The 12,857-nt window shown below is 32.6% G+C and overlaps 1 protein-coding gene across 2 annotated transcripts in view; it reads right to left on the bottom strand.

The window, feature by feature from the left end:
* The window catches only part of ASCC3 (activating signal cointegrator 1 complex subunit 3), a 344,123-nt gene that overhangs the window by 229,468 nt on the left and 101,798 nt on the right, over nucleotides 1-12,857 (bottom strand). For both annotated transcript variants that reach the window (XM_004422154.3, XM_087443924.1), the window contains exons 9-10: nucleotides 4,478-4,678; nucleotides 3,892-4,032 (exon numbers count right to left, since the gene is read on the bottom strand). In XM_004422154.3, coding sequence (XP_004422211.2) covers nucleotides 3,892-4,032; nucleotides 4,478-4,678 — 342 coding nt within the window. The remainder of the gene's footprint in view (nucleotides 1-3,891; nucleotides 4,033-4,477; nucleotides 4,679-12,857) is intronic.

Below are 12,857 nucleotides of genomic sequence, written 5' to 3' on the forward strand. Positions count from 1 at the left end.
CAAAAAAAATACAATAGGAATCATTAAAATTACAAAAGCAAAAAAAAGGGAAAGCGGGAAATTAAAACTTCAAAAATAAAAGTTGAGTATGTCTGGACTCCCACGTGCTCTGCAGTATTCCTGCTTTGCTCTCTCTATAGCCAAATCTCAAAGGCAGTGGTAGCAGCACAGTCTGTTAATCTAGGAGGACAGACAGAAGGACAGGGTGAAGAGGTTAGTAATCACATAGCTGCAGGTCTAGGAAAATTACCATCACGGATAGTAGGACGACGTTGGAGAACAAAGAGCAAGCACAAGACATGAGGTTCAATTTATAAACTATTACTGAGGCTGAACACATGATCCCTGCCCTTACAGAGTTAACAAATATCGACAAAGGATACAGAGCAGGTCTAGGGAAGCACCGAGATGGGTAAAAGGAAAAAAAAAGAGATGCTCATAAACCTTTTGAAAATATATAAATCTAGGTAGATTTTTAAAAGTTTTACTTTCTGTATCTGTAAAATGGTGACACTACTCAATAAAGTTCTTGTAATGACTGAGTGAGGATGCACACACACACTTGGCGCAGTGACTGGCTCATAATTTGAATTCAAATTTTATCTGCTGTGTCTTTCCATAAACATTCTTTCATTAGTATCAGTAACACAGTTGGATACAGTATAAGGCCAATCAAAATTTTATTTGAGAGTGGTCTAGACTTCTAAGACCACACCAGATGCAAAAGCAAAGACTTTGTGGACTAGGTATTATTTTATGAATATAAATGAAGGGTGCCATAGGACTCAGGCAATAAAGTACTCAGAGAGTTTGAACTGAGTTTTGACAAATGGGTAAGATCTGGACAAATATCAATGGATAAATTATGAAAAAGAGAAAATGCATAAGGAAACTTACCAAATAGCAAAGTTCATTAGAAGAATGTTGAGTAATGTTATTTTAGAAAATGTTACTTTAGAAAACTTATTTAGAAATTAGTAACATTATTTAGCAAAAATGGTCTGGCTATAGTTTATATTGGAAAGCAGTTGGGACATAAGGTCGAAAATCAGGCTGGATATAGAATGTGAAGAGAATAATGTCATATATAAGGAGCTTTCCCCTATAATAGTGGTTCTCAAAACATTTTCCCTTTGGGACTTCTCTGCATTCTTAAAAATTATTGAGGTCCCAAAGAGCTTTTGTTTTTGTGGGTTATATCTATCGATATTTTTTACATTAGAAATCGAAACTGAGAAATTTTTACAACACAAGAATACAAAATACTCATTCCATTAGCTGTCAGTGATGACAACATCACACGTTATACAGCCTCTGGAAAACTTGACAGTATAGTTGCGAGAGAAGGAGAGTGAAAGAAAATAACATCACAATATTATGATGAAAATCGATTTTAACCTTGTTGACCACTTGAAAGAGTCTTAGCAAACCCTGGGTGTCCCCATACCATATTTTTAAAGCTGCCACTCTATAGCAATGGGAATGACCAAAGCAATGCAGGATTTTTTTAAAAAAATGAGCCTGTTAATGATGTTCAGAAAGACTAAAGCAGAAAGACACAAAAGAAAAGCCCTGGATTTGGCACAGCAGTGAGATAAGACCGCCAAAGCCAAACTTACCATTTACAGAAAATTTCTTAAGGCTAGACATAAAAGCAATAAAGAGGAAAAAACTGACTTAATTTTTTCCCTAATCTTCATTGTACCCACCAGGATAGAAAACTCATTTCTTTAGGTGAGATACATCTTAGGTATGATCTCAGATAGTCTAGAATGGTTCCAATTTGAGGAAATTTTATTTTTAATGAAGACAATTTGTTAAATGTCATATTTTGATTTAATGTACATGTCTTTACAAGACATTATGAAAATAAAAATCACACACTAAAAAAAAATTATCTACCAGTCTATGTGTCCTGATGAGTAGTGTTGAGATATGATCTCTGTAATTATATGTTCAGGTAGCCCTGGTAACTAGTCTTGGAATCTACCAGACACAACACCACTTCTATGAAAACATGAATAAACTTTCAGAATCTAATGTGTCCATAAATTTGGAAACCGTATATAATACTGTACTGTTACACAAATATATAAAACTCCCTTCTCTTTATTATATAAACTTTTTTAAACATGATTCAGTTCATTGTGTTAAGTATACAAATTACATAAAAAGAACCAAAATTTGTTAAGGACTATATATAAATATAACTGTTACTCTTGTTTTCAAGTGACAATTCTCTAGATTCTTTAACAAAGCTAAATTTAGAACATTTCAAGGAAAAGCCTGGATGATATCTAATCACGCAAATTTCATAAAGAATATTAGAAATTTGATTATATACCAAAGACTAGAGAAAGTCATTTTAACTAAAAGGCACTTTAAGAAATTATTAAAATGTCTCTAGGCAGATGATTAAAATAATGACAATAAAAGGCATTTTGCATTTAATATATCAAATATAACTACTGATTTTTGAGAGAAATTAATTTGAAATAAGATTCTATAAAAATGTTATGAGGAAAAAAATGATGGGTTTTGGATTAACTTTTAAAAGAGTATCTATGAAAGACAAACTTAAGGACAACTGGTAAAATGGACATAAATGTGGATTATAATGCACCCTATTCTTATCAACCCCAAAATACATTTAACTGGAACCTGATTATCTATCTTTGTCATGTGGTTCAGTGTACCCGGTGTACCTGATGTAGTGGGTTGACTGGCAGCACCCCAAAAGATATATACACCCAGAAATTGTGAATGTAACCTTATTTTGAAAAAGTATCTCTGCAGATGTAATTAAGGTAAGGCTCTTGAGAGGAGATCATATTAGACCAGGGAAGGTCCTAAATCCAATGAATAGTGACCTTAGAAGAGGAGGGGAAAGGACATGCAGGGGAGAAGGCCATGTGAAGACGGAGGCAGAGACTGGAGTGATGTGTCTACAGGCCAAGGAAGGCCAAGAACTGCCAGCGGCCACAGAAACTAGGAGACAGACACGGAAAGGATACTCTATCAGAGCCTCCACAAGCAACTAACCGTGCTGACACCTCGATTTCAGACTTCTGACCTCCAGAACTGTGAGAGAGTTAAGTTTCTGTTATTTTAAGTCACAAAGCTTGTAGTAATTTATTATGGAAGCCCTAGGAAACTAATATACCCTCCAATCACATTTTAAATCAATGTCCATTCATTGTTCCAAAAGCTGTATCACCCCTGAATTGTTCCATTACTATTTGGTCATCCCTTATTACATTTTTTAGAAGCACTATGGATCCTACCACATGTTGCATCCATTCACGATAATCCAGTTGTAGTTCCAATATAGTTTTTGCCAACTCAGCCATAATGTAAGATCCCTGAAGGTAGGGACTGTATTTTAAACATCTTTGTTGTCATGCATCTCACCTAATACAGTACTATACACAGTGCATGATTAAATAACTTCTTATTTGATAAAATAAAGAATGACTAAAAACTTTTATTATAAGTTAAACCATCCTTATGGAATGGTTTAGAATACTAGTGGGATCATTTAAAGATCTACATATTTTCCTGCTCTTAAAATTGAATTTTGGTCTTATCCATATCCTTATTCCCTACTATTTTAAAAGAACATTTACTGTCAATGGACTTAAAATCTACACTAGGAATCTAACAACATTCAAGACAGAGCAAGAATCAAAGAAATTAGAAGAGAAACCATAGAACAAAGTACCACCAAGAACCTCTTTTGTAGGTAAGATGTGGTTACAAATAAAAGAAGTTCATCGCATTACGTTCGTACTATGTTTTATAATTACTTAAGGTACAGTTGTTTAACAATTTTCACAATTACCTGAAAAAAAAGAACAGTATTAAACAAAAAAATCTAAGTATACAACATACCTGAGTTCGTAAAATTTCACTTTTTGACAACTGCATATCACCAGTCAATTCTTTCACAACAATGCCCAGTGGTTCTAGACGTTTGCTGAAGTAATTTGTCATCTCAGCTGCCAAGGCTTTCATTGGAGCAACATATACAATCTGTACCAAACAAACACTGGCTTGATGAATGAGCAAAAACTACATTGTCATTTGTTTCACAGTAGTCAGTACAAGTCACAGTTTATAGTGAAATATGATTCTAGCCACTTCAAGTGAAAAATCTTAATAGTGATATATGAAAGGTACTTTGTTGGATAAGTGTGCAGGCTGTTCAAAGGACAATAGAATTTGTTTATACAGCCTCATCACTTTGACAATTGGTTCTGCTTCAAAGCTAAAGGTATTTTCCTAGCTTTTCACGGGTGTAATGGGATTTTCATAACACAAATAGGGATTGCCTTAATAGTAATGAAGTAAATCAAGCCGCATTCTTTATATGTATAATATCCTTAAAAATGTCCAGATTTCATATAACACGTACAACTAAAAAAATGATTTTACTTTTACAATTTAAAAAGCTGTTGTCTGCTTGTCAATTTCCTACCTTAAATTCATTCTTTTTGATAACACCCTGTTGAAAATGTTGGCGAATTTCATGCAAAACTGTAAGCATTGCAATGTTGGTCTTTCCAGCTCCAGTAGGGGCACAAATCAGCATGTTCTCATTGGTGTTGTAGGCAGTCTCAAACACAATTGACTGGATTCTATTGAGTCTCTTCATTCCTTTAAAAGCCAGCTGCCCAATCTAAAAAAACACATGACTCATCATAAATGATAATAATGTGAAGGACCCATACAGTGTATGTAAAAATTTATTTCCTTTGATTAAAAACAAAAACAAAAACAACCAATTTGTTCAGTCTCGCAATATGTGCTATATTTAAACTGAAGAGTGTACAACTGAGAACAAGTTGCAACTACTGTACAATTCTAATGCATTTGGGAATTTCAAACTACATTTGAAAAATATAATAATAGGACTATACCTATATCTTTGTACACGATCCTAAGTATAAAACAATGATAAATTAATAATATTAGGAAACAAAACTAAACACAGGTATCTTTTGAATTCATATGATGATACTTTAGTTTATTTAGATAGAAGACAACTAATGAACATGCAAACAAGAAACTTCCTGGGGATATAAATAAATAGGAAATTCTATTTCAATTTTATGGATTTTTAAAAAATTTTTTGAAGAGGCAGCCATAATAGTAGGAATAACAGCTGTAGATTACCTTTTTTCAAAGCTTACATTGCAACACACGCAATTGTAGGCACTCTGATATATTTCTTTATTTAATCCTCGAAACAATTCTATAGTAAAGGTTCTCTATTATTATGTCCTTTTAATAGAGAAGAAAATTAAGACATAGCAGTTACACAATTTTTCCTAAAGTCTTCCTATATGAAGAGTCTTTAGAGATAAAAACTAAAATGTCTGAGAATAAATAAAACACTGGATGGGAATCATGACAGGAAACTGGAATGGCTATATTAATGTCAGAAAAAAACAGATTTCAAAGCCAAGAACATTACTAGAGATAAAGACAGTCATTTCATAAGGACAAAGAGGTCCATTAATCAATAGGACATAGCCTTAATTACTTATATATCTAGTAGCAGATTTTCAAAATACATGAAGCAAAAACTGATAGAAATGCAAAAGGAAAAAGATAAATGCACAATTATAGTCAGAGATTTCAATATCCCTCTCCAAGAGTTGACAGAACAAGCAGGCATGAAAATTAGCAAAGCTATAGACTTAATTGACCTGACAGTTTTTCATCTAACAATAGTACAATACACACACTCTTCAATTGCTCATAAAATATTTACCAAGATATACTGTATTCTGGGCCATAAAACAAGTCTCAATAAATTGAAAAGGAAGCATTCATACAAAACATGTTCTCTGATCACAATGGAATTAAATTAGAAATCCTTAAAGATCCTAAGAAAATATCTAAATATTTGGAACTAAATAACTATATGGCATTCATATAGGAAAGGAAGAAAAAAAACTTTTTTTAGAGATGACATAATTTTGTCTGCAATAAATCTGATTAAATCTACAAAAAATCTCCTAAAATTAATGAGTGAATTGTAGGATGGTTGGAGGGTACAAGATGAACATTAAAAAAATAAAAAGAAACATATATTTCTATATTCTAGCAACAAAAAATATGAAAGCAAAAAATTTTAAAAAATCAATTATAATAGCATCAAAATTATGAAACATTCAAGGATAAATCTGCAAAGAGATGAAAAACACTTATACACTGAAGACTATATAATTTTCTAAGCAAAATGAAAGTAAACTTAATATTCTTAAGATTCAATTATTCCCAAGCTGATCTATATAGATTTAATGCAATTCCAATCAAAATCTCCTCAGGCTTTTTTGTGAAAATCGACAAGCTGATTCTAAAATTTATATGGAAATACGGAGGATCTAAAAGAGACAAAACTTTGAAAAAGAAGAACAATGCAAGAGAGCTAAAGCTACCCACTTTCAAGATTACTAAAAAACTGGAGAAATCAAGACAGCATGTTATTGGCATAAAGATAAACAAATAAATCAAGGAACACAATAAACACTCCAGAAATACACCCTCACATATACGGACAATTGATTTTTGACAAAAGCTCAAAGGCAATGCAGATAATAAAGGATAACATTTTCAATAAACGATGCTGGAACAAATGGATACCCATATACAAAAAAATGAACTTGGATTCACACCTCCCACCATACACAAAAATTAACTCAAAATGGATCACTGACCTAAACGTAAAAATTAAAACTATAAGACTTGTAGAAGAAAACAGGAGAAATTCTTTGTGGTCTTAAGTTAGGCCAAGATTTCTTCAAAACAGCATAATCCATTAACAAACAAATTGATAAATTGGACTTAAGCAAAATGAAAAACCTATAATCTTCAAGACATTGTTAAGAAAATGAAAGAAGAAGCCATAACACGGGAGAAAATCTCTGTGAAGCATATATCTGATAAAGGACTCGTATCCAGAATATATAAAGGATTCTCCAAACACAGCACTAAGAAAACAAACAATGCAATTTTTAAAATTGGCAAAAGATTTGAACAATCACTTCACTGAAGAAAATATCCGGGTGGCAATAAGCACGCTAAAAGATGTTCAACATCATTAGTCATTAGGGAAATGGAAGTTAAAATGACAATGAGATGACTCTACACACCTACTGAAATAGTCAAAACTTTAAATGCTGACCACTGCAAGTGTTGGTGAGGAGGGGAAGAACTGGGACTCACACGTACTGCTGGTAAGTATGTAAAATATTACAATCGCTTGGAACACAATTTGGCAATTTTTAAAACGTTAAACATACACCTAATATATGATCCAGACATACCACTTCCAAGTTACCCAAGAGAAAAATAAGTATATGTATGTACATACCAAAAATTGTACATGAATGTTCATAGCAGCTTTATTTGTAATAGCCTAAAGCCAGAAACAACTCAAACGTCCATCAATAGATGCATGGATAAACAAAATGTGGCACATTCATACAATGGAATAATACTCAGTAGTAAAAAGAAATGAATTATTGAGACATATAACAAAATGGATGAATCTCAAAATGATTGTGTTGAATGAAAAAAGCTAGACCAAAAATGAATACATACTGCATGGTTACATTTATATAAAAATCTAGAAAATAAAAACTAACCTACAGTGACAGAAAGCAGATTAGCTGATGCTTGGGGATAGGAAAGTGGGTGGAGGGAGAGAAAGGAGGGATCACAGTGGGCAGAAAGCACTTTTGGAAGTGACAGTGACAGTTATATGTTCACTGTCTTGATCATCGTGATGGTTTCACATGTGTTTGCATATGCTAAACTTAACAAATTTTCACTTTAAATATGTACAGTTTATTATATGCCAGTTATACCTCAATAAAATTGTTTTAAATAAATAAAAATAATATAAAATGCAATACAGACATCTATTATATCCACTTATGCTTTCGTTTGGACAAAACACACTTTCAAGAGATCAGAGTAAAATCTCTAGGGCCTAGAAATTCTTAGCAGACCAATTAAACATCTGAGAGTACCAGTGATACTTTGTTCATCAATTTCCTCTGATGACTCAGCCTTGGATAGGCAGTACAGCACATTTTTCAGAACATGGGGCTTGAGGTCAGAAGCCCAGGTCAAAATACAGGGTTTGCCACTATTTGCAATTTAACTTTGAACATACTTAATATCTCTGACTTTTATCTCCTCTTCTGTAAAATAAGGTTGGAAATATTATCATGCCAGGTTTGTGTAAGTATACTCTGATGTTCACACAACAATGAAATCACCTAACGACACATTTCCAGGATGTATCCCCATCGTTAAGCGATGCAAGACTGTAGTATAAACCAAACACAGAGTAGGTACTTGTTTAATGTGTTGAAATAAATTAATAGCACCTATTATTTATCACCACTGTCACAGGTCTTCTTCGTTTTTATATGAGACTTACTAAAATAGTGCTGTGAATGAATGCTGCAATTTCCAAACAGTCTTTACAGACTTGTAACAAGAAACAGAGTCTACTATTGCTAAATTATAAATCTGATCATGTCATGTCCCAGACTGAAAATTTTCAAAGACTTTTCATTGTCAATTTTAACTCTACAGGATACGCAGCATATAAGATCCTTCAAGGCACAGAGTGTGCAGCAAATAGGACCCTACAAAACGTGAACCCTGTTATCATCTTCCACCACCACTCTCCATTACTAGTCTCTGAACATTCTTTGTGCCTTTGCACTACCTATAACACCTTTCCCAAGCCTGAGAAACTCTTCTCAAGTTCAAGTTCAAATGTAATTTCTGGTCCTCTCCAATTCCTTAAGCAATAATTATATTTACTTATTTATACTTTGTCATATTTCAAAAGATTTAAGGAACTCTCATTTTTCTCAGCAGCTAAACATTCATACAACCTCCTTTATATATTGTCATTATATTGGTTTATACATGTATTGGGTCCACTGGACTGAAACTAAGAATTCAGTTTTATTACTCTTTGTATTACCCTAGTACCTAGCCAATTGCCAGGAACATAACAGACCTCTAAATAAAATTTTAATGATTGATAAATCAATTGTATAAATGAGGAGAAAAGTCTTAAAAAGATATGCACTAAATAAACAATATCCTCTAAAAAAACAGTAAACTGGATCTAACCAAAATATATAGCACTTCAGGAAACAACCTATACTCAACCCTGAACAAGTAACTTATTTTGGGTCTTAAAGGTTACAGTTCAAGCAAGAAATAAACTTAAGCATGCATTACAAGAATATAATGACAAACAAACCTATTACATGGAGGTTTATAACATTCTATTCAATTCAACAGTCATTTACTTACCACTTGTATAAATATTATTATACTAAGGAGATGTCAGTATAAATATTCATTTTATTAACAAAAGTTAATGTATAAAATGATCCTTACAATGGATTAGTTTGTGGTTTAAAGGATAAAAAAGGGCATGTTAAAAACCATATTACATCATTGTAGTTTTCTATAAACATATGAATTATGTGCTGAGGTATCTGAGGGGAGAGTCATTAAGAAGAATGCCATTTCAGGCAGAAGGAACATGTAGAAGGTAGAAAAACACCTAAAACTAGTTTAAAGTTAGTAGTTGTGTGATGGATAAGGAAGGAAGGGATACCAGAGACGACGAAGACGGAAGAGAAGGCCATGACCGGATGCTGAAGACCAGACTACTGTAGACACTCCTCTAGAAACCTCTTAAGCTTTCCCTGAAAGACTAAATGAAGAAATCAGCAGAGGAAACTGAGGCCTGGAAAAGTTAAATAATTCACCCAAGTCCACACTGCTAATAAATTGTGGAAGAGATGGTACCTGAACTCAGTTTGTCTTAGCTCCAAATACAAATTAGCACCACATTTACGGTTAAAAATAACATTATAAGATGATTTATTTTGCCAGTCAATTAATGTCTCTACATTCATTTCAAACGAACCACTGCAAAAGAATCCTTAAAATATTGTTGCATATATACACTTTACTATCAACAGCACATGCTCATGAGAAACAGCAAGTTACAAAAAACAGCCTCCAAAAATTTATAAATCACTTCAAACAACCCATGTTCTACCTCCTCCCCCAAAAGCTTCTTTTTGTTTTTCATTTTGAATTTAGGATAATGAATGAAATAATTCTCACCAATAAACTTGTTGGTAAAAAATAAAAGGAACGTGCACAGATAGCAATTGTAACAGTACTAAAAGATTTCACTAGAGGACTCAGTATATTTCAAATTGTATCTGTGAGCTACTGGCATATGAGGCAATCAAGTTAAAGTTTATTATGCATAAGAGATTTCTTGTATTTGAATGATATTCAAATTATATTCACAAATAAGTTAAGAAAACAAAACTTTACACTTGATCTTAGCCAAAGGCCAAGAAGTGATCACAAAAGATTAAAGAGGAAGAAAAGTGTGGTAATATCAAAACGCTATTCAAATTTAGAACTATGTAGTAATAATATTCATTGTTTTATTTATATTTCATACATACACTAATGTCTAATTAAATGATGCTAATAATCATTGCTTCCAAATATTTGGTATTCTTCTAACTTAAAAACAACATGTTTTGACTTTATATATTAATGAATGCATAAAATTAAACTGTAATTATTTTTCTTAGCATGTCAGCATTTGCTTTTAAACAGAAAACTGAGTATCTCATGGCTCATTTACCATAAATACTTTATGTTCAGCCCAAATAGCCATTCTAAATATACAGCATTTTTCCATTTAATTGGTATTAACTAACTATATTTTCAAAACATGATTATCAGCAGGTCAAAAATATTTATTTATTCACTTATTTTATTTTTTTATTGATATCACAATAGTTTATAACATTGTGAGATTCCAGTCGTACATTATTACTTGTCAGTTACCAAATAAATGTGCCCCTTCACCCCTTGTGCTCACCCCCCATCTCCCTTCCCCCTGGTAACCACCAAACTGTTCTCTCTGTCCATGTGTTAGTTTATAGCCCACATATGAGAGAGGTCATACCGTGTTTGTCTTTCTCCAGATCAAAAATATTTTAAATGTTACAAGCTTCATCCTAAATCCACTTGTTTATATATATTTTAGATTCATCAGACTACTAATTTTACAGAAATGACAATACTGTACAATTTATACAATTCCATAGAAAATACATATGTTTTGAATATCCCTTATCACTGGCTACACAGGCTGCTCTCAAGTGCACACTTTATTTTTAAAAATAATCTGGATGATAGTATTTACCTGGAAGAACAAAAATATACATTAAACATACTGCATTAACTGTTTATAATAATCAAATGTAGGTACTCATACTGCTAGTTGATTAAAAAGCATTAACTAGATATCTGAGATGAAGCCAGGACCACGCTGTCCCTTCAAAGCTAGTGCAAAAATCATAAGTTTAAGTTTAAAATATTCTAACAGTAGACATTAAAATTTCAACACATATTTAGAAAAAAATCATATAGATACCAAAGACATACACTGTACAATTTTCACAGTTTAAGCTTCCTCTGGCTCTAGACAGCATCTAGCTTAGTCTCAAGATTTCAGAATCAGAGACGACCATGACTCAGCATCCTCAATTCAAGCTCTATATGCTGGAATCCCACCACTCTAATATTCCTCACAAACCATGCTCCACACCATAAACTACCTAACAGCCATGGGATTAAAAATAAAAAATTTACATGAATACCTTACTTAACACCCTTGAGTATTCATTAGATAGTTAGATAAATTTCTTCTAGATAATTAGATAGTTTTTTCATTTAACGGTCTTTAAGTAGTCACTGCTTTGTGTGTGTGTGGGTGTGTGTAAAACTATTTTCAGTAATCATTCTAAAATAGATAATTTGGGCATCCTTAATAGGACATGTTCAAAGAAAATTTGATCTTTCATTCATGGCTGACATCATCATCCATTCATTCAGCAAATATTTATTGAGCACATCCTCTTGTGCCACAAATTGTTCAAATGGTCCAAAAGACAGTCATACAGCTTATATTCTAATGAGGATTGGTGACACCACCAAAAAAACTATTAGAACGAATAAATGAATTCAGTAAAGTTGCAGGATATAAAATTAATATACAGAAATCTGTTACATTCCTATACACTAACAATGAACTACCAGAAAGAGAAATTAAGAAAGCAATCCCATTTACAATTGCATCAAAAAGAATAAAATACCTAGTTATAAATTTAACCGAGGAGATGAAAGATCTATACTCTGAAAACCATAAGACACTGATGAAATAAACTGAAGATGACACAAACAAATGGAAAGATATACCATGCTCATGGACTGGAAGAATTAACATTATTAAAATGTCCATACTACCCAAAGCAATTTACAGATTCAGTGCAATTCCTATCAAATTACCTATGGCATTTTTCACAGAACTAGAAGAAATAATTCTAAAATTTGTATGGAACCACAAAAGACCACAAATAGCCAAAACAGTCTTGAGAAGGAAGAACAAAGCTGGAGGTAGCAAGCTCCCTTATTTCTATATACTACAAAGCTATAGTAATCAAAACAGTATGGTACTGGTATAAAAACAGACACACAGATAAGTGAAACAGAATAGAAAGACCAGAAATAAACCCAATCTTGTACGGTCAATTAATCTACAACAAAGGAGGCAAGAATATACAATGGGGAAAAGACAGTCTCTTTAATAAATGGTGTTGGGAAAACTGGACTGCTACACGCAAAATAATGAAACTGGACCACTTTCCTACACCATATACAAAAATAAACTCAAAATGGATTAAAGACTTACATGTAAGACGTGAAACCAT

The sequence above is a fragment of the Ceratotherium simum genome, chromosome 19, assembly GCF_057802395.1.
Source record: "Ceratotherium simum simum isolate JZ-2026a chromosome 19, ASM5780239v1, whole genome shotgun sequence".
Lineage (NCBI taxonomy): Eukaryota > Metazoa > Chordata > Mammalia > Perissodactyla > Rhinocerotidae > Ceratotherium > Ceratotherium simum.